This window comes from Hoplias malabaricus, chromosome 5 (assembly GCF_029633855.1).
Source record: "Hoplias malabaricus isolate fHopMal1 chromosome 5, fHopMal1.hap1, whole genome shotgun sequence".
In the NCBI taxonomy this organism is placed as follows: domain Eukaryota; kingdom Metazoa; phylum Chordata; class Actinopteri; order Characiformes; family Erythrinidae; genus Hoplias; species Hoplias malabaricus.
The window spans coordinates 48,308,714-48,333,153 of NC_089804.1; the positions used below are offsets into that span (position 1 = coordinate 48,308,714).

General features: G+C 40.3%; 1 protein-coding gene across 1 annotated transcript; it reads left to right on the forward strand.

The window, feature by feature from the left end:
* The first annotated feature begins 4,698 nt into the window (after window positions 1-4,698).
* slc2a1a (solute carrier family 2 member 1a) lies at window positions 4,699-17,424 on the forward strand. Its single transcript, XM_066671041.1, has 10 exons — window positions 4,699-4,906; window positions 8,521-8,616; window positions 10,799-10,959; window positions 11,064-11,304; window positions 12,804-12,966; window positions 13,104-13,291; window positions 14,010-14,114; window positions 14,390-14,491; window positions 14,646-14,849; window positions 14,941-17,424. The coding sequence occupies exons 1-10, from the start codon at window positions 4,889-4,891 to the stop codon at window positions 15,139-15,141; spliced, it is 1,479 nt and encodes a 492-aa protein (XP_066527138.1). The 5' UTR covers window positions 4,699-4,888; the 3' UTR covers window positions 15,142-17,424.
* Window positions 17,425-24,440: the final 7,016 nt, after the last annotated feature.

Genomic DNA, 24,440 nt, shown 5'->3' on the forward strand with positions numbered 1-24,440 from the left:
TGTGCTTTGTGTTTAAAACTGACCATGACCTTTTCATTTCATGTCTGCTCAGTGACGTTGACCTGGGGCCCATGGTGTTACTATATTGATAAGTTTAAAAATAGCAGATGCTTTCAGTAAGTGTTCTTGGAGTAGATTAGGGCCTTTATCTACTTCTCTATTCCCAGTCTGGGAAAATGTGAATACATTATGGGGGGAAAGATCACAGAACAGTTTCCTGTTCTTCTGATTTGTTGCTATATTCATAAAAACATTTTTGTTTTCCTGTGTTGTTGAATTTCTAATAACCCTATTTCTTTATAGTTTTTAAACAGTTTATGTACATTTTATACATTTGCATTTATACATGACTGCATTACTTCAGCGTAATTGGGACAGCCACACCTGGATAAGTTGTGAGGTATTATCTTGTGAGTGAGGCTGCCATGGCCAGTGTGCTCATGGCAAAGCGACATGAGTTATCAGAGTTCGAACAAGGCACGATAGTGGTGTCAGGTGTATAGGACATTCTGTTTCCGAAGTTGTGGAAGCATTTAACATTCCTTGATCCACAGTGTCCTGTGATCCATAGCGTCATCACATGCAATGGACAGGGCAGTGGCTGTCTGGCAAATATGGTCCATGCAAACACACAAGTGGCAGAAATCACATTCAATGCAGTAGGCTCCATGGGATATGGGAGTGATATGGGAGCAGAAGACCCACTAGAGTGCCTCTGTCAGCACCGTAGTGTCAGACACAATGCCTCAGCTGAGCTTGTGACATTATCAACTGGACCCTAGTAGACTGACACTAAAAGGCATGGTTCGATGAGCCGTGGTACTAATATTTTAGGACGATTGTAGAGATTGTTTGTGGTGAAGCCACATCAGGAAGCCATTCTTTCCTTCAGCCAATCTTATAAACCTCACAACTTATAACAGTGTGGGCATTCTTAAGCCCAATATGAGGTATTGCTAATTCATAATCAATTTACATACTGCTATGTCTTGATGTTTGGCATATCAGTGTAAAATCCATTGTAAAAGGGAAGCCATATTTAAAACAGTAAGTCCCCTTACTAAAAATGGTATAATACACAACTATCACCAAAGATGACCTTATATATGTCTAAAATAAAGGAACGTTGCACACACAGCTTGTATATTCTACAGAGAAAGATCAGAACAAGGGACTTTAGCAGCCCTCAGGCCACAAGAGGTCACTTTGTTGACTAGAAGTGTGTGAAGACCCCCATTCCAATCCCCACTGGGTTGTGAAACAGTGGAATAACATCCCCTATATCAATGTGTTTGATCCACTTCCTTCGGGATGAGGTAATACGAAATACTGTACCATGCAAGCCAAGGAATTATCACAGTGCGCTGCATGTTTTCCCTTTGACTGGGCAAGGCATATGATTTGGATAAAAATGTTCAGTATCTCTGAATAATGTGTTAATAATTTATATAATAGAAAAAAACTGGTTCCTTTGAATGTGACAATTCAAACAGGAATGTCAGGAAGCATTTCTCTGCGTCAGACAGATCCGATGGATATTAAAGTACATTAGTATTGTAATTGTTTTAAAATGTACATGTTCTTTGAATCTTTGAACAACAAAAACCTGTTGACAAGCCCACCCAGTCTTTGATTTATAATAGTCTGTTATTGTTTATGATGACTTTCAAAGAACATCGAACCAAAGTAAACAGAATGGTTTTCCTCTCTCTTTTGTTTGGCGAGGACATGTACGTCTTTTCTAGGTCCAGACAAAAGATCCTGTTTTTTTTATATATTTTTGCTTACAGTTTTGCCGGATTCTCCCCTGCTGCAATGAACAAAGGTTTGGATGAAGCACTGGAATAATGATATCCTCTCACTGATTCACTCACCTCTTTACTAAACCTATAAACCTATGCATATTCAGTTTTTTTAAAACACATCTAAATAGAATTTCACACATCAACTTGGGGAATATTTGTACATTTAGTAAATTTGTAGAATTTTGTGAGCTCAACTACACAGTCAGACCAAACATTTGTGGACATCTGTTTGTCTTACATTATTTCTTAGATTTGGAAAATACATTATTTTTTTGCCCCCCTTTGCACCAGTTCTAGCTTGCACGCATTTAAAAATGCTTTAAAGTGATGTCAGAATTTGTGAGTGAGGGCTGAATATGTGAGTTCAGATACTGATGTTTGATGATTAATTTAGAATCACCATTACTACTCCTACTCATCCAAATGTGCCAGAGAACCCAGCTCCACAGCCCTATGCTGAGAGGCTTTATTGCCCTCTAACTGACACTTGGTAATGGGCATGATGAGTTTAGATTCTTGTGCAGCTGCTCCAGTCTCATTCTATTGGCAGTTCTTTTTCATTTAGCTTCTGTGTGTGTGCCACTAAACATCAATGAGTGTACTTTAATAAATCAGTAGTAATAATAATAATAATAATAACAAATTTGGACATCATGTGTCAGATATGATACATTTTAGACAATTAACTACTGTGCTTGGGCAATGCTTGCCCAGGCCTGTAAAACAGAATCAGTAGAAATGTGAACACTCAAGGACCATTTAAACTTTCATAGCTCTGTGTGGATCTGTCAAGTTTAATAAAGCTTTTTTTCATTTTCTCTCATTTGTGAGTAAGACTTACTTTGCAGTAAATGCAGAACCCAGTTACTAGTCGTAAGGCATGGTATTTTGTTACTACAGACAATGTACTATGTACTTATTGTGTAATGGTATTGAAAAATAAAACTGTCCATATTTCTGTGTTGGATACCTGTTTTAGTCCTGCCACATTGATCTACCATGGATAATTTAAAAAGTGAGATTTTGGTTGCATTATTATTCCACTCCAGTAGGGGGCCATAGTACCTGTTAAAGAGAGACGTCAAAACAATACAAAGCATGAGAGAAACACTAATCTCAAATTACTCCATATCTAGAGCTTAATAATGCATTATATATATATATATATATATATATATATATATATATATATATATATATATATATATATATATATAATAAAACAATTAGATTTTATTCACATGTGGGAATCTGAAATCTAGTGCTATCTGCATGTGTACATTACAGTTTAATGACTTATGTAATTCATAATATAGGAACTGAGGAGCTCTGAAATTCAGTCAGAGACAGGCACGCTGCGTGACATGGTCATTTCAGAAATGATGCATTTTCCTCATTCACATTATAACACACACAATAGTGTTTTCAAAAACACTTTTTAAAACTGGCATTTAAAAAAAATATCCAGATCAGCAGGTAGTGTCACAGTCACACAGCTCCAGGGACCTGGAGGTTGTGGGTTCGATTCCCGCTCCGGGTGACTGTCTGTGAGGAGTTTGGTGTGTTCTCCCTGTGTCCGCGTAGGTTTCCTCCGGGGGCTCCGGTTTCCTCCCACAGTCCAAAAACACACGCTGGTAGGTGGATTGGCGACTCAAAAGTGTCCGTAGGTGTGAGTGAATGTGTGAGTGTGTGTTGCCCTGTGAAGGACTGGCGCCCCCTCTAGGGTGTATTCTCGCCTTGCGCCTATTGATTCGCAGTAGGCTCTGGACCAACCGCGACCCTAAACTGGATAAGCGCTTAAAAATAATGAATGAATGAATGAATCCAGATCTGTGTGGGTGGGGCTTTAGTTATCTAGCCAGGCTGTAGGACCAGGAACTTTATTCCCAAACAAGCATTTTTTTTTTAAACTTTACAGCTTTCCAAAGAGTCTGAAACAGGTTGATTCAGACAGAGCTTCATACATCATAAACCTAAGAACCAATCCTGTCAAGTTTCAGACACCTCCAACCATTGAAAGTTATAGGTGTGTAGCTTGGTACATTACTTATCTTTGCTGTTTCCCAGAAAAAGTTCAGTAATGTTTTGTACTGTTTGCGAATGCAATTGCTTTTACATCAGTTTTGCTTAGCAGCAGATAGTGTATCAACGGTTTGCACCTATATTTTTGAAAAAAAAACAAAAAAAACAATGCTTCCTCATATTAAGGCTAAATTACCCTTGTCCAGCAGACGGTCTTGATTCCTTCATATTTCTGCAAGCCCAGTTGTCTTAACTTGACAATGCATGTGCATGAATTTTGTGGGTGGAGCTTCCGAAGGGCTCTTGAGGGGAGCCTTTTGCTGAGTTCAACATTCTCCAAGAAACATGTTTCTTAGGGGTGTAATCAATGAGTGGAGTGGGACTTCAAATAAAATGTCTGATTCTGGACTTCTCCTACTTTCTCAGAGCCACTGCATTCCACAAGTGGTTTAACATACTTGTTTAGCCAAAACGGATACTGAAATACAAATAAAATAGTGCAGGGCAACACTATAATTGCTTATTTTCCTCCCTGAAGCATCAATAAATTGCTGATGGAAAAAACCCTCGTATCTCCAAGATGACATGGTGACATTCCAAATGAAGGAAAATCACTTGTAACGGAAATCAAGACAAGAAAATGTTCAAGACGCGTTTGGATAATCTCCAAATCATCAATATAACAACGTAAAAGTGAAGAGTTGTCATGTGTGACGCCTACGATATGACTGCAATAATCGAACCCCATCAGCGAGGTGGGCTTGGCTCACTTGTAGCACGTTTCCACTTCAGCCAATCAGAGCAAAGAAGGTGGAGATGATATTAATCCGATTACGGCTGTCACCAGTGCACTGTCAACACACTCGCAGACATGAAGAACTACCCTCTGTCCATTGACGAGGAGGAACTGTGGATATAGAGTGTTTTTCTGATTAATACTTGTAAGTTTGAAATCTGGCGCCCTTTTAGTGTTGTCATTTTAACGAAGGGAACGAATTTACGTTACAAACAGAAGGAAGGAGTCTTCTTTACCTCTTCACCTCTCTGATAACCTGCACATCATGGACTCCAACAGAAAGGTAAGAAGAGTGTTACAGCGCAGTCAGGACTCTTCAGGTGTTCGCCACCGAGCAAAATATCTGCATTGCTCAGCCGTTCAGGTGTAAACAAATCCTTTCATTTAGCTTTATATGAATGTTTCATTTGAGAGAAAATACAAGTATAAAAGTGAATAAAAATGATAATAAAGAGAAAAAAATGACAGAAATAGTACAGTAATATTTAATATATAAACTATAGTAATATAAAATTATTTTAAAATGATGGTTCTACTAGAGTTCTTTATTAAAGAAAATGGTTCTATATAGAACCCTGAATTTTTTGCATGATGCAAGTGTTCTCTGTGTCATGAAGGAGTTCTTCAGATTGATGAGGAAAATGCTGTAGATGTGTCTATATAACACATTTTAGAAAAGGGTTTTATACATACATACATACGTACATTTTCTTTTCCGTTTTTCCATTTCAGGGTCGCGGTGAGGGATTAAAACAGCACCCTAAATGGTTCTTCTATTGTAAAAAGCTTGCTATCTTAACAATAGAGCTGTATTTGGTGCTGTATAGAACCCTTTTCTAAAAGCTGCTATATAGAATCATAGTAAATTCTCAATCAATCTAAAGAACCCTTTAATGCAATACATTTTTGAGTGTTGAAGGTTATTATATAGAACCATTTCCTTTAATAAAAAACCTAGTAGACACATCATTTTTGAGGATATATAAAAAAAATAATAAAAAATAAAATAACCATGCATTATATTCATAAGAAATACATTTTAAAAAATTAGAAATAAAATAAAAAATTAGTCATATAAGTTAAATATACTCATTTCAATATTACGGATTCTTTCAGAAATGAACATCTAGTTTTGGACATTTAAAGTTTATTTTAAGTCTCTTGTTTACATTTTCATCTCAGCAAAGCATTCAGAGTTGATCAGGTGTGACAGAAATCTTACACCACACCTTTGTACTAAAGTCACTGCACAGTCTGGTTCTACTGTGAAACAGTATAGCTTCTTGAACAAGCATCTACACAACTTCTCCCCAGTGGAGTGAGTCAGTCACCGTGAAGAGAACACAGAAACAATGCATCAGATAACAGAACAACAATAGAAGAAACTCAGGACTTTGTTTCGTACGTCTCTGTTTCTCTTCAGCTTTAGCACTGACAGTAATAAATGTGTTATTAGACTCCTAAATATTATAGAACAAGAGCTACGCTTTCTAAGTGAAAAGTGCGAGAGTGAAGTGAGTCATACAGAGGCTCTTTACTAGATCCTAGAACCACATTTTCAAATCAGTGTCAATAGACGTACATTTTTAAGAGCAATGTTTTTTTCAGAGTTTTTTATAATCATGAAGTTATTGTTAATCGTCCTTTATGCTCCAATATTCACATCTGAATCATGAAGTTCACTGCACAATAACTACATGCAAATCAACAGGTTGTTTGAGCTACTGAGTTTTCCTGATGAGGTTTTATGCAAATCATTTAAGGTAAAATGTCATTTAAGGTGAAATGCTGGTTACATGCTAGTTTCCCATAACCTTGAATTTTCAATGTTTTTGGTCACCGTGTCCTTTCAGAGGGTCAGGAGATGTGTGCAGCTCTGAGATGTTTAGGGGAGAGGTAAAGAATACTGCTGCTATAGATCATTTCAAGGCTACACAAAGAGGCACAGTGGCCTTGGAGGACACACAGGGACAGTCCTGAGAGGATCCAGCTATCCAGAAAACCCAGATATTTGAGCTCTCTGTATGATCTGTCCTGTAGGGATTGCAGCATACCCACCATCAGAACCAGAAGTGTAGAAACAAGAGTTACTGATTTATTTACTGATTACTGATTCAGTTCAGTCGTAAATCCACAGAGCTACAACCACTCCTTTGTGAAAGTAACATTAAGTTCATGTTGTCCATTGTAACAAGGTGTAAGTTCTACATGGATTTGGTTGCATAATAATGTATTTACTATTTCTGTCATTCATCATGACTGATTAAGAGTTGACAGGCCTGAGCAAGACTGCCATGGACCGTAGTTAGCATGACACAGCAGCTCCTATCTGGCTCAAATAGGGAGTGTCTGCAAATATGTAGCAGCCTTAGAATGGAATGAAACCTGATTACAACAGTATTAAAAGACCCCTCATGTAACCTGCTCAGAGCTGGAGGGCGGGGTGTGTTTGTAGTCAAAATGGTCCTTAAAAAGGGTTAATTTTTCAAAGACAGGGTACAAATGTACTGAATATTAAAAATAGATAAATAAATAATTAAATTATCCAATCAAACATTTAGCTCATATTTTGCCTTGGATTGTTTTCCCCTTTGTAAAAGAAATCAACAAGGATGCTTTTTTTAACACTCCAAATTCAGTCTTAGATGTTGCCTGAAAAAGCCAATGAATCCATATCACAAATATTGACTCAGTCCATTACACCTCAGACCTCTTGAAAAATGCTGCCACCATTTTTAACTTCGGTCCCATCCCACACACTGCTCACCCTCCGTATGACTGGTTTAATCAATCGGGTGTATTGATCAATTGATTAAACAAGCCCATCTGCTACTTGTGTAATTTTTTATTTATTTCTAATTTTGTAAAATGGATTTGAAGAACACATCCGTTGTTCACATATATGATAAAGCTCTTCACTGAGAATGTTTGTGAGAAATGGCTAATCTTGATTACGCAGGCTATGTTTAGGCCACTGGACAACAGGTCCATGCCTGTGCACGTCTCTCAGGTCCTCCGTGCTAAACCAGTCCATTAGATTCTCTGTATGTGTTATATAAGAGCTTAGCGTTGTGTGTGTGTACATTGAGGTAAGAATAAATTGTGCGTGTGTGAGGTCAGCTACTCTAAGATCCCAGTAATTAGATTACACTGAGAGAACAACAGTGCTTCCCCATTAAAAGAGGAGGGCTCCCATAAGCATCACGTAGGAATTCATATTATGTACACACCCCTCCACCACACACACTGCCTTTATTTTAACTTCAGTTTGCTTGGATTACTTGCGTATCTTTTTTCAATAAATCTCACCATGAAAGGAGAGAAACACTTGTGGATATTTGTAACGCTAGTTTTACAGAGTAATAAATTCTTATTAATACAGCTTGAATTAGAAAAAAATGTGTATACATTACTAAAGAATATGTGAAATCTACGATCTATATTTATGTTTTTTTTCTTTTACAAAAATGTTTTTGTTGCATCTCCATTTCTTTTACACAATATGTATATATTGACTTTGTTGTGTAAAAAATTAATCATGAGTAAACAAGTGGAAATGGGAATAAACTCTCTTCCTGTCAACTTACATTAAAATATATAAATATTCTATTTAATCTTGTCCTTTATATATATGTTTGTGTCATTATTGTTTTCACACTGTTGTTAATCTGTGGATTATGCATCAATGTTTCCACTGAAATTTCAGCCAGTGGATTAAGCTGCACTTAATTAAGTACATGTGTGTTCAGGCACAACTGGATTATGTGTACAGGTGAAAGTAGACTGACAGACAGGTACCACGGAGGAAACGGTCATTTGAAATAATGTATTCAAGCATTTAATTCATGTTATTTGCCCTAAAATGGTTGAACTTAATTCCTTTTTGTGTTTCTGTAGTATGTGACGGTGCAGCTGATGCTGGCTGTTGGAACAGCAGTGATTGGCTCTTTACAGTTCGGCTACAACACGGGAGTCATTAACGCGCCTCAGACGGTAAGAGCACATTTCAGTCATTACAGAACACTAGACAGTTTTCTTCCTATAGCACTGTGGTCCACAGAGTCAAAACACAACCGTATTTGTCAAGCAAACAAAAGACAAGAACAAAACAGATGAACCCATGCTACTTGCAATTTTGTAATAATTATAATGTATATAACCAGGTAATATCCGTGTAGTATGTGTCCTTCCTGCTTCTCTTGTTTTAAGATTAATTTGTGAAGAGAACTGCCTAATAATAGACAAACACTAGCCTCCCTAGAGGCACTTGGACCTTATCAAGTTATGCTCAAAGGCTATTTTCCACCCCATATATGGAAATCCATTTCCGATGCTAGACATGAGGAGTATGATATTGTATATATTGAGTTATAGCTTCCTGTTAAATTATTGATTTGATCAGAAGGAATGAGCAAATTGCTAATTTTCCATTTAATTTCCATTAAGTAATCAGTCAAATTATTATTAAATCAAAGTCAAAAGTTAGTCAATAGGTAGAACTGACCTCTACATTTTAAGGTGCTGAGTGTTTAAGGTATTGTGTCTCTCACTAAATCTGTGTATAAAGTGTTTAAGTGGAGTTTTGGCTCCAGTGGTTTAGGGAGATAAAGAGAAGTCAAGGAGCGACTGAGGATATGTGCAGATCTACACCAGGCACATGCAGATTAAGTCTAGGGTTGTTTTTGTTTTTTTTTGTAGAGTGTCTGAGCACTCTACAGGTACAGTTTACACTAGTGACAAGTGTTTATTACCTCAAGGGCATTGATTGAAAACTGTCGATATGGAAACTCAAGACTGTGGAGCGTCCTCCCGTCACCTGTGAACTATCATTAAAAGGTCACAGACAGGAAAGCTATAATACGAAAACTGCATTAAATCATAATTGATAATATAGATAATGGAGTTTTAGTGAAGAGATTGTCGAGGAAATGAGAGTCAGATTGCTTCTGGCCATGTGGTGGCTGTGTGTGTTCTCATATTCAAAGTCAATTTTATTGTCATTCTCCATTGCCACATTCATGCCGAGGGAAGAACAAAATAATGCTCTTTCAGGTTTTGCTACGTGAGCACAGGAGAGCAGCAAACAACAGGACAATAATATTAAATATTAATTCAGACTAAAGATATTACACTACACCAAAACCTTTTCTAGATAATATTTGTAGCAGCAATGGAATGTGCCTTTATTATTAGTTCTCTGATATTTTTATAGCACTTTGCATCATTAATGTGTGCAGATAAAAGTGTCTGTATAAAATTAAAGATAAAAGGGTCTAGTATAAATTTGATATCAGCGTCAACATGAGCTCTGTTCATCAGCTCTACAGTAATATTGTGCACTATGCTCTTCCAGAATGTAGTCACCCTCTGCTGGCTAAACACAGTCATTTAGAACATGGTTGGATTTTTTGATGAGGTTGATCAGGGCTGCTTGAATACCTGATCAAGTGCCTTATGGCCTATAAATGCATCGGCAAATTCTACATTGATATACAAATTCTTGTTCAGAAACTGCCAATAATTTTGCTATAGAGGTACATACATTATCCACAGCATTCCTTATTGAATGGCTCTGAAAAATATTTTTAAATGTGCGGAATTGAATTACATTAATGGGACAAAAAGTCATATAATTTTAATATCTATGTTCAGATCTTCAACACAATGTACTAAATGGATTATTTAAACAACATTAATCATCAGACAGGAAGTGCAATTAGCTACAAGCTAAAGTTTGCAAATCAGCATGGTCTAGATGCTATCTTTTAGTCTGGCTCCTAATTCATTTGGCCTCGTTTTTTGTTTGATTGTTCTGTATACATTTATTTAGAGGTAGGATTTAGAATTCTATATTTCTTTAAACAGTCATTGTAAAAAGAGATATTTGAATTCTAGCTTGGTTGTGTTTATTAGCCTGTACATCAGTTGCTAGGCTAGTAATAAGGTTGAGTTTGCACACTGATATTTCCAATGTTTGTGCCCTGCAATTTTATGGTTTATGCTATTAAGCTGAGTGATTTAAATGCACTGCAGATTGCTGTATAACACAACATATAACTTAAATATTAAACTGTAAAATTCTGAGGTAAATACTTTTGAATTTCAGTAGTGCTTGCAGGTGATATTGTCGTTAGCAGACACATAATTGGTCTTCTGTTAACATTTCCTGTTATAGATCATTGAGGATTTCTACAATAAAACATGGTTTGATCGCTATCAAGAATATATCCCTGACAGCACCCTCACCACGCTCTGGGCTGTATCGGTCTCTATCTTTTCTGTGGGAGGCATCTTTGGCTCTTTTTCAGTAGGTGTCTTTGTCAATCGCCTCGGCAGGTAATATTTCAGATATTTCCTACAGACATTGCAAGACTGTTGGTTTTCTGTTGTGTAACATTCAACTCAACCCTGTTTTCTCTGGACTGTTTTGTTCACTGCAGGATGAACTCAATGCTCATCGCTAATGTCCTGGCCTTTATAGCAGCTGCTTTAATGGGCTTCTCCAAGCTGGCCGCATCCTGGGAGATGCTGATTATTGGCCGGCTTGTTGTTGGCCTTTATTCAGGCCTGTCCACAGGCTTTGTGCCTATGTATGTTGGTGAAATTGCTCCAACCTCTCTTCGTGGGGCATTGGGCACTCTGCATCAACTGGGCATTGTCATAGGCATTCTAATGGCACAGGTAATGAGGGGGACTAATATATTCTACTATCAACAACAACAACAAAAAAACTTTATAGAAAACATTCCAATAAGAAAAGGTTGCCTCCATTTCTGTGTCCATTCTGTATGGAATGTTCACACAGTATAATGGACAGCAACTCTTGATCTTGTTGATAATGTCTGAAAATATAGGATTAGCATCATTTTCTTCCTTATTTCATGGAAAAACTGGATAAACATAAAATTAAGCTGACAGTATTTTTTCAATGTCCAGCACACATTTACAGTACATTCTATACACATTGATGTTCTTTGGGGTCAGTCAAATCAGTTTTATTTTATATGTATTAAACATATCAGAAATATTAATATTTTACATATATTACTGTCAATATAACATTCAATTTTGTAATCTTCAATAAAACAATCCCATCTGCTTTAGAGCCCTAACCTGTTTTATTAGTTTATGTAGGTAATGAAGAATTGACACATAATCTTAGGTGTCAGTCTGAAATCTGAAACAATTTTCATTCAAATCATTTTCTGGATGTGTAAAATAAAATAGGGAACATAAGGCCTATAATTGGGTAGCAAGATTGCTTGATGAATAGCACTTTCACTTCCCAGTGCTGGGATCCCATGTTTTCCCTGTATCGGCATGGGTTTCCTCTGGTGTCTCTGGGTACCTCTAACAGTCCAAAAACATAGAGGGTATTTGAATTGGCTGCTGCAAAACACGTGTGAGTGTGTATGGGAATGTTTGTATGTGTGTATGTATGCTCAGATATGGACTGGCACTCTATCCTGGTTGAATACCCTAGTGCCCAATGCAGTCCTCCATGTGGACGGTCGTTTCTGGTTGAGAGTCAGCTGTGTGCAATTGAAATGGAACAACATTCTGTACAGTGTTGAAGCGTTCTTGCGCATCTAGAAAGGCACTATAAATGATTAAAATATATGAATAAGTAAAATTAGGTGCAGCAGGTAGTGTCGCAGTCACACAGCTCCAGGGACCTGGAGGTTGTGGGTTCGATTCCTGCTCTGGGTGACTGTCTGTGAGGAGTGTGGTGTGTTCTCCCTGTGTCTGTGTGGGTTTCCTCCGGGTGCACCGGTTTCCTCCCACAGTCCAAAAACACACGTTGGTAGGTGGATTGGCGACTGAAAAGTGTCCGTAGGTGTGAGTGTGTTAGTGTTGCCCTGTGCAGGACTGGCGCCCCCTCCAGGGTGTATTCCCACCTTGCGCCCAATGATTCCAGGTAGGCTCTGGACCCACCGCGACCCTGAACTGGATAAGCGTTTACAGATAATGAATGAATGAATAAGTAAAATTACAATTAAGATAAAAAAAATTAAAATAACAGAATTTTGAAAACACCACCAGGATGCACTTGTTTAGAAATGCAATCATTCCATTAAAATTTTTTACAACTAATATCACAAAGCATCTTTACAGAATTAGAAATTGTTCTTTTGGTTTGTATTGCTGATATATTTTATCATTCATTCTTCTTCTTGCAGATCTTTGGCATTGATTCCATAATGGGAAATTCAACAATGTGGCCTTTTCTGCTTGGTTTCACCTTCATCCCAGCTTTGATTCAATGTGCCCTACTGCCTTTCTGTCCAGAAAGCCCTCGCTTTTTGCTAATCAATCAGAATGAAGAGAACAAAGCCAAGAGTGGTAAGAGTTAACACATATTACCACAGCTTACCAGCATACCTCTAGTCTCAGCATCTCAGTTTCTGTAGATGTATGGGTCACTTAACCTATAGCCCAGAGACAGCGTGTTGTTTATAACTATTGATATCTCCTCCTAGTTCTGAAGAAGCTCCGGGGCACAGATGATGTTGGAGCAGACATCCAGGAGATGAAGGAAGAGAGCCGGCAAATGATGAGGGAGAAGCAGGTGACAATCCCTGAGCTCTTCCGTTCTCCACTCTACCGCCAGCCCCTTATTATCGCCATCATGCTGCAGCTCTCACAGCAGTTCTCTGGCATCAACGCTGTAAGTTCACACATTTGACTTTAGTATCTCTACAAACTAAATATTAACAGACAGGTCAAATTATAGTTTAAGGTCAGTATTTTTAAATACATTAATAACATATTATGTCATGTATGAATTGATACGTATAAATCATATACCTTTTTAAAAACTAAATTTGACTTCTTAAATCTCCATATTGGGCGGCACGGTGGCGCAGCAGGTAGTGTCGCAGTCACACAGCTCCAGTGACCTGGAGGTTGTGGGTTCGATTCCCGCTCCGGGTGACTGTCTGTGAGGAGTGTGGTGTGTTCTCCCTGTGTCTGCGTGGGTTTCCTCTGGGTGACTGTCTGTGAGGAGTGTGGTGTGTTCTCCCTGTGTCTGCATGGGTTTCCTCCGGGTGACTGTCTGTGAGGAGTTGGTGTGTTCTCCCTGTGTCCCTCCGGGTGCTCTGGTTTCCTCCCACAGTCCAAAAACACACGTTGGTAGGTGGATTGGTGACTCAAAAGTATCTGTATATGTGAGTGTGTGTCTGTGTGTGTTGCCCTGTGAAGGACTGGCGCCCCCTCCAGGGTGTATTCCTGCCTTGTGCCCAATGATTCCAGATAGGTTCTGGATCCACCGTGACCCTGAACTGGATGAATGAAAAAAATCTCCATATGATTAAAGTTCATATAATCAGACAGTGTCTATACTAATTCTCAGCTCCTTTAACCTTCTGCATTTTATTGCGTTGCAGGTGTTTTACTATTCCACAAGCATATTCACAAAAGCAGGAGTAGCTTATCCTGTATACGCTACCATTGGAGCTGGGGTTGTGAACACAGTGTTCACTGTAGTATCGGTAAGCAATGTTTCTTTAATTCTGGTGGTGGAATAGCAGAATAACAGACATTTCGGTGTACATTCCTATCTTACTGTGGTGTTTACTAATGTCTTTGATCTTTGATGATTGCATAACATTCTTATGGGCATTATTAATTATAATATCACATTAAATTATGTACAGTTTATTCTTAGGGTGTTTTTCAAGGCTATTAGCATGACTCTGAGAATGTCCTTGTACAACTCCTTTACATGTCCCTGGATTCCCTAATGTGATGTTGCCCTTTCCTGCAGCTATTTGTGGTTGAGCGAGCAGGACGAAGATCTCTGCACCTTACTGGGCTGATGGGAATGGCTGTGTCTGCTGTGGTCATGACAATCGCAATGGCACTGACCGTGAGTGCATACTAGAGAAATAAATCATCAAAACTTGCATATATCAAATGCCTAAAAATAATTATTAGTAGAAAAAGTATTGCATTACATAGTTTTAATGCACACTGCTGAACGAGTTATCGTTTCCTGTACATTTTTGTGCAACCCTCTACAGGACAAATTTCCAAACCTTTCATATGTCAGCATCGTGGCCATTTTTGTATTTGTGGCCTTCTTCGAGATTGGACCAGGCCCCATTCCGTGGTTTATTGTGGCTGAGCTCTTCAGTCAAGGGCCACGACCTTCTGCTTTTGCTATAGCTGGATTCTCCAACTGGACGGCTAACTTCATAGTAGGAATGTGCTTCCAGTATGTTGAGGTACGGAGACTCCAGTATCATGTAGGTTTATTTCAAGAGATTTATTTCTGCTGTGTACCAATCTTTATTTTATTGTGTTTCATTCTCTCAGCAACTGACCGGCCCATACGTCTTCATCATCTTCACCGTGTTGCTCCTCATCTTCTTCGTCTTCACCTACTTTAAGGTGCCTGAGACCAAGGGCCGGACGTTTGATGATATTTCGGCAAGCTTCCGGAAGAACGCTGGCTCTGGAGCAGAAAAGTATGCCCCAGATGAGCTCAATGCACTGGGGGCAGACTCACAGCTCTGAACCCTTAACTCTCCACTCATTCTGCAAGTATAGACTGACCATATGGATGTCATAAAGTCTCAGAGATGCTGTAGAATGTAGGCCAACCGTAGATGCATTTCCTTCCAGCAGGGGGAGGTCATCAGCTGAGTGACTGAACATCCAGCTGATGTTTTTATTCCTACATGTATTTTTGTGAAGTGATTTATTAACCCATCCAGTGGTCTCCTGTCTAACAAGGCACAGAATCAAATGATAATCCACTCCTAACTTTTTTGCTAATCAAATGATTTTAATTGAATAATCCAAATACACATGTGCTGCATTTGAATGCCATATCCTTGTGCATGCATGTGTTAGGGCTAACAAACAGGCTGTCCACAAATAAGCAATGGAATTGTTTTTATTGACACTTGCTTTAAAAGAAAAAAAATAATGCACCCCTACTGTGTTAGCCCTAATGTTTCTTAGCCAGGATTCTACCATTACTATGCATACTATGCACTTTCCTAATTGAACATATCACATAGGATGTAGACAGACCATACTTCATTTACACATTCAATGTGTATCTAAATACTAAGCCTACTATATGAGGGGCTTTCAATGGGTTCTTGGTATAGACATGAAGTAAAACACATATGACATTTCCCAGGGAAAAAAACATTTTGTATTTACTCAAAGAACGATTTATCGCCTTCATCATTAAATCACACTCCCAGAGATCTTTCTTTAAAGGAGGTAAAACTCACTCTGGGCTGATACCAAGGTGTATGGTGGAGGACGAATGTGATGAATCCACAGTCATGCACAAATCAATGTTCAAAGTTCATGCAGAAACCAGAGTTACTCAAAATGGTTTAGTTTTTCTAGTACAATTGTAACAATAGTAATGATCCAGTTGATGGAGGTTTTGATGGATGATGTTTTCTTTATATCCTGTCAGAAATGGTCACTTCCCAGAACCATTATAAAATTACCTGCAGTATTAGTAGATTATATAGACACCAAAAACTTACTGAAGGACCCTTGTATAGTATTTTGCATACAATTTTTCTTCTTACTGTAGGGACAGATTTCTTTCTCTAACATGATCTAATATCTGCTGAGCTTCAGTTTGTTTTGCACCCCCACCGCCTCTCTTAATGTTTTTATGAATCCCTCGATGTTTATTGATTTCGGTTCATGCAGAGTCTGGATTAGAAACTGGGATGTAATGTATTCATATTCTAAACAGTGTATTGTACCGATACTTGAAAACACAACGCAAAAGTTATAAATGCTAGTCTGCACTTTTTAAAGCTGGTTATGACTGTTGTAAGACCTCTGGTATAATTAATTTTGGCTCTTGTTTAGGAAGAGTAGGAGACTGAGGATGCTTAGCATTGTCCTGTTTTCATAATTAAATCATAATATTTTTAAATCCCTTTTACATAATTACTCTGCAGTCTCGTTGTTTATTGTATTCCCAATCTGTGTATTTAGAACAGTAGAGTCTCTTCCTTTACATTACTTTTTCATACAGTTTAATACCTAAAATATATCAGTAGTTTATTTGAAAGTGGTGACAATATGAATTATCTTTGTTTATTTATTGCACATCATTAGACATTATCAGCGTGTGTGAAATGCTTATATTGTTGCTGCTGGAACAAAACTTTGTATCTCCATGTTTTTATTAACTTTATGTGAAAAACAGCCACCAGTGTTACTGTAAATTTAATAAATGTACCAAAAGGAATGTGCCAAAAGTACTTTACCACTAATATCCATTATACTTTCATGATTGGAATTTTAATATTATTATTAACTTTATTTCCCTCACCTCTTAATGCAAGATACAAGGGTTTGTTCAGACAGTGACAGTGTACTTTATTTTGAGTGTAAACAAGTGTCTGATGTGTTTGGTGTGTATGTGCATAAGTTGTGCGTTAGTGTTAATGTATGTACAGTACACACATTTGACACATTTGGTTTCACATTGATAGCACAATTTGTTTCAGAGCCATTTATATGAAGTCTGCATTACCGTCATGAATGTTGCCCGTCCATGGGGTCAGACTGTTAGAATACACAAACATCCAGTACTCTCAGAACACAATGGTCAGAGATTGTGTTGCTATTTATAAAGTGGGCAACAAACAAAAACAATGAAATTCATATTAGTACAGTATATTAAAGAAAAACCCCAGTTATGATATCAATCAAAGTGCCAAGATAATGCCACTCTGCAGACAGCTCATCATTTTTGTAACTTATTCTTTGACACCTGAAAGTAAAGTCAATAAAACAAAACATACCAACAGGGGACAGATTTGTTGTGTCATTTTATTTAGGATCCTTGACCTTGGCTGCTAAAGGGGTACTAATCTCCAGCATTGGGCTGTGAAGTGGTGGAGCATCATTCAGTACCTGTAGGATGAGCTTAAGTGCTGTTTGTGATCAAAATCTAATTCCCATGTCTTTGTACTGTACCTGATTTCACCTGAATGTTCTCATAGCTAAATTCCATCATATTTTACAGAAATTAAACAACATCCAGTATAAATACATCCCAAAACTATCACATCAGCAAAGGTGCATCTGTTTTGGAAGTCATCTAAATTATCTAAATCATCGAGCTAAATCATAAAAATCTTAAAAAGCACGGCGATGTTTCACCAAAAGGAGGCAGTATTGCTCTCACTTTAAAAACGAATCAGAGACTATTAAATGAAAGGATACAGTAAAAATAGATTTGTGTATGCTGTTGTAACATGCAGTTATATACTGGAATTCTACATGTTATTATATGATATATGACTTTTTTAGATGTGCGATTCTACATAAATCAATCTACTGATTTATTTGAGTATCTAAACTGCTTAAAAATATATTAATTAAGGGAACGATTAAATTACACATCAGGTCTCAATGATGGAAAGATTAAATTTGAAAATGTTACTTATGTAAACTGATGGATTCAATATCACACTAAATAAAAAAACTGAAACCAGAGGTTGATCCAATTTGGCTGAATTTCATCACAGCAGCTCACAATGTGACTCAGAACTAGGTATGGTCCCTACATGCCTGTATGCACTCCCAAATGTGTCTGGACATGCTCCCAATGAGACAGTGTTCTAGTGAGTCTCCTCCCAGACCTGGATCAGTGAGCTTCTGGACAGCCTGGTTGCACCAAGACATAATGTCCTAAGGTCCTGGATTCAGGTCTGTGGAATATGATGGCCTGTCAATGGCATCAGTGCCTTCACAATCCAGGAACTGCCAAAACACTCAATGCCCTGCAGCTCGAGGAACCCAGGGGCCATTGCACCTGCAAAGGGTCTGACAAAGACTTTCTTCATCCTGGTACCTCATCAGGATACAGCTGACGATCATATGGAGTGACCCTCCAAGGATATGCCTCCTCAGACCATCACTGACCAGCCGCCAAATCGATCATGCTGGATGATGTGGCAGGCAGCATAACGTTCACCACAGCATCCCCAGACACTTTCAAATCTGTCACATGTTCTCAGTGTGAATCTGCTCTAATCTGTAAAGACAACGGAGCACCAATGTTGGACCATTTGCCAATTCTGGTGTTCTCTGGCGAATGCCAGTCGTGCTGCACGCTGCTGGGTCTGTGGGCACATGTCCCACTAGCAGATGTTGAGCCCTCAGGCCACCCTCATGGAGTCCAGCAGTCTGCACACCAGTAGCCTGCTGGAAGACTGCTTCTCCTCACACAAAAGAGTGGAAACTGGTTCTGCTACTGGGTTGATGCACTTCCATCTCTGCTTGGGTTGAGGGATCAATCCCCCCCAGGTGACTATCTATGAGTACTCTGGTGTGCTCTCCCTGTGTCTGCATTTGTTTCCTCTGGATTACCCAGGCTCCGAGGTGGTTGCATGTTAAATACCATAGATGGGTAAAATGCAGCAAAAATATAGTGGACTAATAAAGGTGATCCTTCTTCTTCTTCTAAAAACACAGCTGCCTATGGACATACCGCAACCCTGAACAGGATTACGTGTTTAGAGAAAATGAATGAATGTTTTCCAGTGTTTGGCCCAGACTCCTTAGTTCTGGTTAAGGCTAAAGTTAATGTTGTACCCTACAAAGACGTTTTAGACAATGTTTCCAGTTTTGGAACATCACCACAGTTTGGAGAATAACCTTGATGACTCTGGCCCTGTGCACAAAGCTGATCCACTGAAATCTGTTTTGATGAGCCTGGTATGTAGAATTCCATTTGCCTAGACAGGACCCTGTCCTCAACCCTGGTGAACACTCTTGGCATTAGTTGGAATGTTGATTGCTAGCAGGGCACACATTCCAAAACCTTTTGGATGGCCTTCCCAGAAGAATTGAGGCTGCTTTAGCTCAAAAATATTCATGCCCATGGTTTTGGAAAGGGATGCCCAACAAGGTCGTACAGTGAGAGACTCCAGAAATCTCTTTAATATCATGGCAGTTTCAGATACATTTCCCTCTCCACTGTTCCTCAACTTTAATCCTTCAGAATTCACAGAGAGGGCGAGTAGACACAGGCTTGAGTGTAATGACACACTCCTAACTAGTGCATGTGTGAGTACTAGACTTCTGTGAACTCCTTGTCTGTTAAGGCTGTAGCACAGTGGCAGACAGCAAATTACTTTCTGTAGAACTGATCCCTCTGTAGCAGGAGTTCATCCAGATGAAAAGCTTGGGTGCGCTTGATCCCCGCTAGGCCTCAAAAGATCAAAGCAGGATTTGAAGTGGACAGACTAAAAAGAAGAAGAATTCAAAGACACTCTTCATGCTCCCTTTGTCATTTCCTTTTTTGCTGGGACGAAACACAAGGGAGAAACACATTTGCAACCTTTTTCACACAGTTGTCTACCTAATTTTGACAGCTGCTGAGAAGAGCGCTGTCCCGCTCCAATTTTGAAGGCCAGTTGGTCACAACTGACATCATCCAGAGAGGAAGAGCCAGCAGTGTAATGACTATCATTAACAACATGTCATCTGGTGTCCAGAGCCTTTGACACAGTGTGACAAATTGCAAGTGATTAGAGAGGGTTGATGGGTGAAATTCACTTTAGCTGTCCACACATGTATTCACATTTATTCACCGTGTACAAAGACAGATTCCTGGGATTTTCAGTGTCACTACAGGTTATAGGCTATCAATCCTTCCTTGACAACTGACCAAACCCTAAATAAACATTTATAAAGGTTTATAACCAACAAGCATATTTTTTCCTAATACATAGAATATGTAACAGATGAATGCATCCGTTATGACAGACAGAGCCATCATAGATGTTTTTTTAGGGTTATGTCAGCTGTCACAAAAGGCTTATTTGGGTGTCTTGTAGCCTTATGAATGATGCTCTACAGTAAAATGGTGCTGAATATTTGCCTTTCTGTTCGCTTAGGGGCTAATCCATTCATGCGTGTGGTGATTTTTATTGATATTCAGCAATATTTACCTGATTGAATTGGATTGGAAAACTAATTTCAGTAGAAAACTTTGCTGAGCAAACAGCCAATACTGAATCTGGGGTTATTTATATAGCATGGAAATGTAAAAGTAAAAAGTAAAACCCATTAGTTTACACAAGCGATCATGCAAAGATCCCCAGTGAAAAGATAAATAATTGCTTTTTCTTGCTTACACCCACTATCACATGCCTTCACATTGAACAGTTGGGACTCCCAATACACTTCATTTACATATCAACATAATATTTACATTGCATAAAAAATGAACATAGATTCCCATATATCTTTTAAATGAAACACTGGCAAATAAAAACAAAGCCTGTGTTTATGCATGTGCCCTGGGCTAATGCTGGCCATGAAATGAGTGGTGTTGTGTGTATAATGAGGCGCAAACAGAGGTGTGGTGAGGCTTATCTTCCCAGGCCTCTAATTAAATTTGCTCTCTCTTACTCACTTGTACTGAGAGTGGGTTCATCTGGAGACAACTTGACCTAGATCACTGAGAGATGGCTCTCTCCACCCATTGGACTGCCCTCCACCGCTCCATTCAGCACTCACACCACAGAGATCCTCACGCCTGAAGAGGCCTTCATCAGCGCTATATATCTGTAATTAAAGAGCACCCAGAAATCCACAGAGGAAGATGAGACTTCAAAGAAAACACTTCGTCCTGCAATGAAGTTAAATCGCATGAGGTGCGAAGGCGATGATGATGCAGATACTAAAATGTCTCATCACTCTCAAACTTTTGCAGCTCCTTTATGGCATATTTTTAAATACATTTTTAGACAACTAGTAATTTTAGGGTGTTTCTGTTGTGTTCATTAGAAAATGGCAGCTGGCAACTTTGTTTGTATACAGTTCTACAACCAGAGACTACTTTTTCCTTGCATTATTCATCTTCTAGCCGTATGGTAAGAAACAGACAACAGTTTGATTCCTCCTTAAACATTCCTGAGTCACCATTTCAGCTAAATGCCCTCCTTCTCCCCTTGGCAGGGTCTTATCACTTTATTTTCAGTAAAAAAACATATATTGATTAATTGATGATTCATTCATAGTCTGTAACAGCTTATCCAGTTCAGGGTCCTGGTGGGATTCCTACCCGGATGTGCAAGGTGGGAACGCACCCTGTAGGTGTTGCCAGTCCTTTGCAGGGCGACACACACTTACCCATTCACTCACACTTATGGACACTTTTGAGTCGCCAATCCACCTACCAACCAGAGACCGGAGCTCCCCTTGATTGTTTTCGGGTCAGTTTGAGCAGGGTAATCTTTCAAGATGCAAGACAGTGACCAGGAGCTAGCTTTGCATATGAAATGTGCTTGGTCACCTTTGGAAATGAAAGATTCAAATATTCAAATTCTTGGTTATTTCGGTGCTGATTTGCTCTTGATTGTCAGGGTGGTGTGAGGAGTAGATTTAAAGGAGCGGACACACTCGCTACAACACAGGGTTTAATATAGAGATAACAACAAAACGAACTTGACGAAAAACACGAGATAACATTACTTATAAACACGGGGATGAGCAGGAAACAAAACGGCAAGACTGGGGCGTGAAACAGGCAGGAGACCGAACGAGGCACGAGAAATGAGAAAAGAGAAACATGAAATAAACGACAACGAAAACAAATGAACAAACTCAAATGAACAAAACTCAAAATGACCGATCCCAGGAAGTGAGGGAAGAGGGCTTAAATACATGAACTAACTAGACACACCTGACAGATAACGAGGACAATTACAGAGAGGCGGAACAAGAGGTGGAGCGAGTGAACATAAACAAAGCCATGTGAGGAGAAGGAAAACAACGAACAGAGCACATGGAAGAGGAAAACAAAGCAGAAAGTGTCAAGGTGTGACAGACGCCCCCCCCAAGACACGCAACTCCCGGAGCGTGAAAAACGAGACTCTCCAGGAGCTGGCGCAGGAGGGGGCCAGAAGAAACAAGACAAACTAGAAAAGACTCAGAATGGAAAAGGGAACAAGGAACTAGACTTTAAACGGACATCGGACAGGACTAGAGAGAAGAGACGGAGAATAGGCAGGAGAAAACACACGTGACTGGACCTTGGACTGAGACAAAACAGGAGCAGATACACGTGACTGGACAGAGGACTGAAGAGGACTAACAGGGAATTTGACATGAGACTGGACAAAGGGTTTAACTGGGGACTGGACATGAGGCAAGGGAACAGGGACCATGACATTAACAGGAACTGAAACAAACACGGTGACAGGGACCGGAATAGAAACAAAAACAGACAAAGGCACAGGGACAAGGACAGAGACAGGAACCAGAACAGGAACAGAAACAGGAACAAAAACAACTGGGTGGTACCCAGGACTGGCATGTGTCTGTGGGACTGTCCAAGGTGCCAGCCTGGGTACAGTTCTGGGGATTGGCCTCGAAGTCCTTGGGGCCGGAGCCACAGTCACAGGCTTAGAAATGCCCGGAGCCACAGTCACTGGCTTAGAAACGGCCGGAGCCACAGTCACTGGCTTAGAAACGGCCGGAGCCACAGTCTCATGGGCAAAAACGGCCTTAGCCAAAGTCACTGGAGTAGAAACGGCCGATGCCAAAGTCTCAGGGGTAGAAACGGCCGTGGCCACAGTCTCAGGGGCAGAAACGGCCGTGGCCACAGTCTCAGGGGCAGAAACGGCCGTGGCCACAGTCTCAGGGGCAGAAACGGCCGTGGCCACAGTCTCGAAGATAGGAGCAGCTGAGGGAGCCGTACTCACGGAGACTGGAGACCCTGCGACGACGTCCAAGGAGGCAGGCGGAACTGCGACGACGTCATCCACGGAGGCAGGCGGAACTGCGACGACGTCATCCACGGAGGCAGGCGGAACTGCGACGACGTCATCCACGGAGGCAGGCGGAACTGCGACGACGTCATCCACGGAGGCAGGCGGAACTGCGACGACGTCATCCAAGGCAGAGGAATCTGCGACGTCGTCCACGGAAACAGAAGAGGCGGGCGTCGCTCTCATGAAGACAGGAGAGGCGCGCGTCGCCTTCAAGGAGAGCTCCAGGCGTGCCATGAGGCCTGTAAGCTTCTCCTGAATGTCAGGAGTGGGCGCAGAGCGGTGATTAGGAACTGGTGTCCTATCGACGACGTCCACGGAGGCAAAAGAATCTGCGACGTCGTCCATGGAGAGAGGCGCGGCCGGAGGCACCGCGCTCATGGAGACAGGCGCGGCCGTAGGCATTGCTCTCATGGAGACAGGCGCGGCTGTAGGCACCGCGCTCAGGGAGACAGGTGCGGCCGGAGGTGCCGCGGGCACGAAGACAGGTGCGGCCGAAGGTGCCGCGGGCACGGAGAGAGGCGCTACCGGAAGTGCCGCTCTTACAGGAACCGGAGTTGACACGCCCAGCAATGCAGGTGCTCGTGCTGCTCGCCGAGCACGCGTTTTGGATTTAACGGGTTTGGGCGCACTCTCGAGGGACTTTAAACTTAGGTCCTCCGGAGATGCGCCCCTGTTAGCCTCATTTCCCATGTCCTGTGATCTGAGGCTAACAGCCCTTGTATATAACGCCCCCCCAAAAATCTCCCCGGACCTGAGGGGGTAATTATCTGTAGCTGGGTTTAGAGCCTGTTCTCTCCTCCGGCTCCGTCGATTCCCGCTGGAGGAATCACTCGATTCATGAATCGAGTCTTCTGTTTGTGGGAAATGAACCGCACCGGAGATGAGCTGCAGCCGTTGACTCCACTCCGAAGCCGCCCTTAACGCCTCCTCCACGGGATCTCTGGGGAAAGGAGTCCGGCGAATTACACCTCTCCTAAAGGGGTAGTCCGCGTTAGCTGTGTCCATCTTTGGATCGGTCATTCTGTCAGGGTG

Bases quoted from the DNA above. Each gene is read 5' to 3' on its own strand.
- slc2a1a (XM_066671041.1), top strand. The intron at 14,115-14,389 runs GTAAGCAATGTT...CCTTTCCTGCAG, and splicing joins CAGTGTTCACTGTAGTATCG to CTATTTGTGGTTGAGCGAGC. The intron at 14,492-14,645 runs GTGAGTGCATAC...AACCCTCTACAG, and splicing joins CAATCGCAATGGCACTGACC to GACAAATTTCCAAACCTTTC.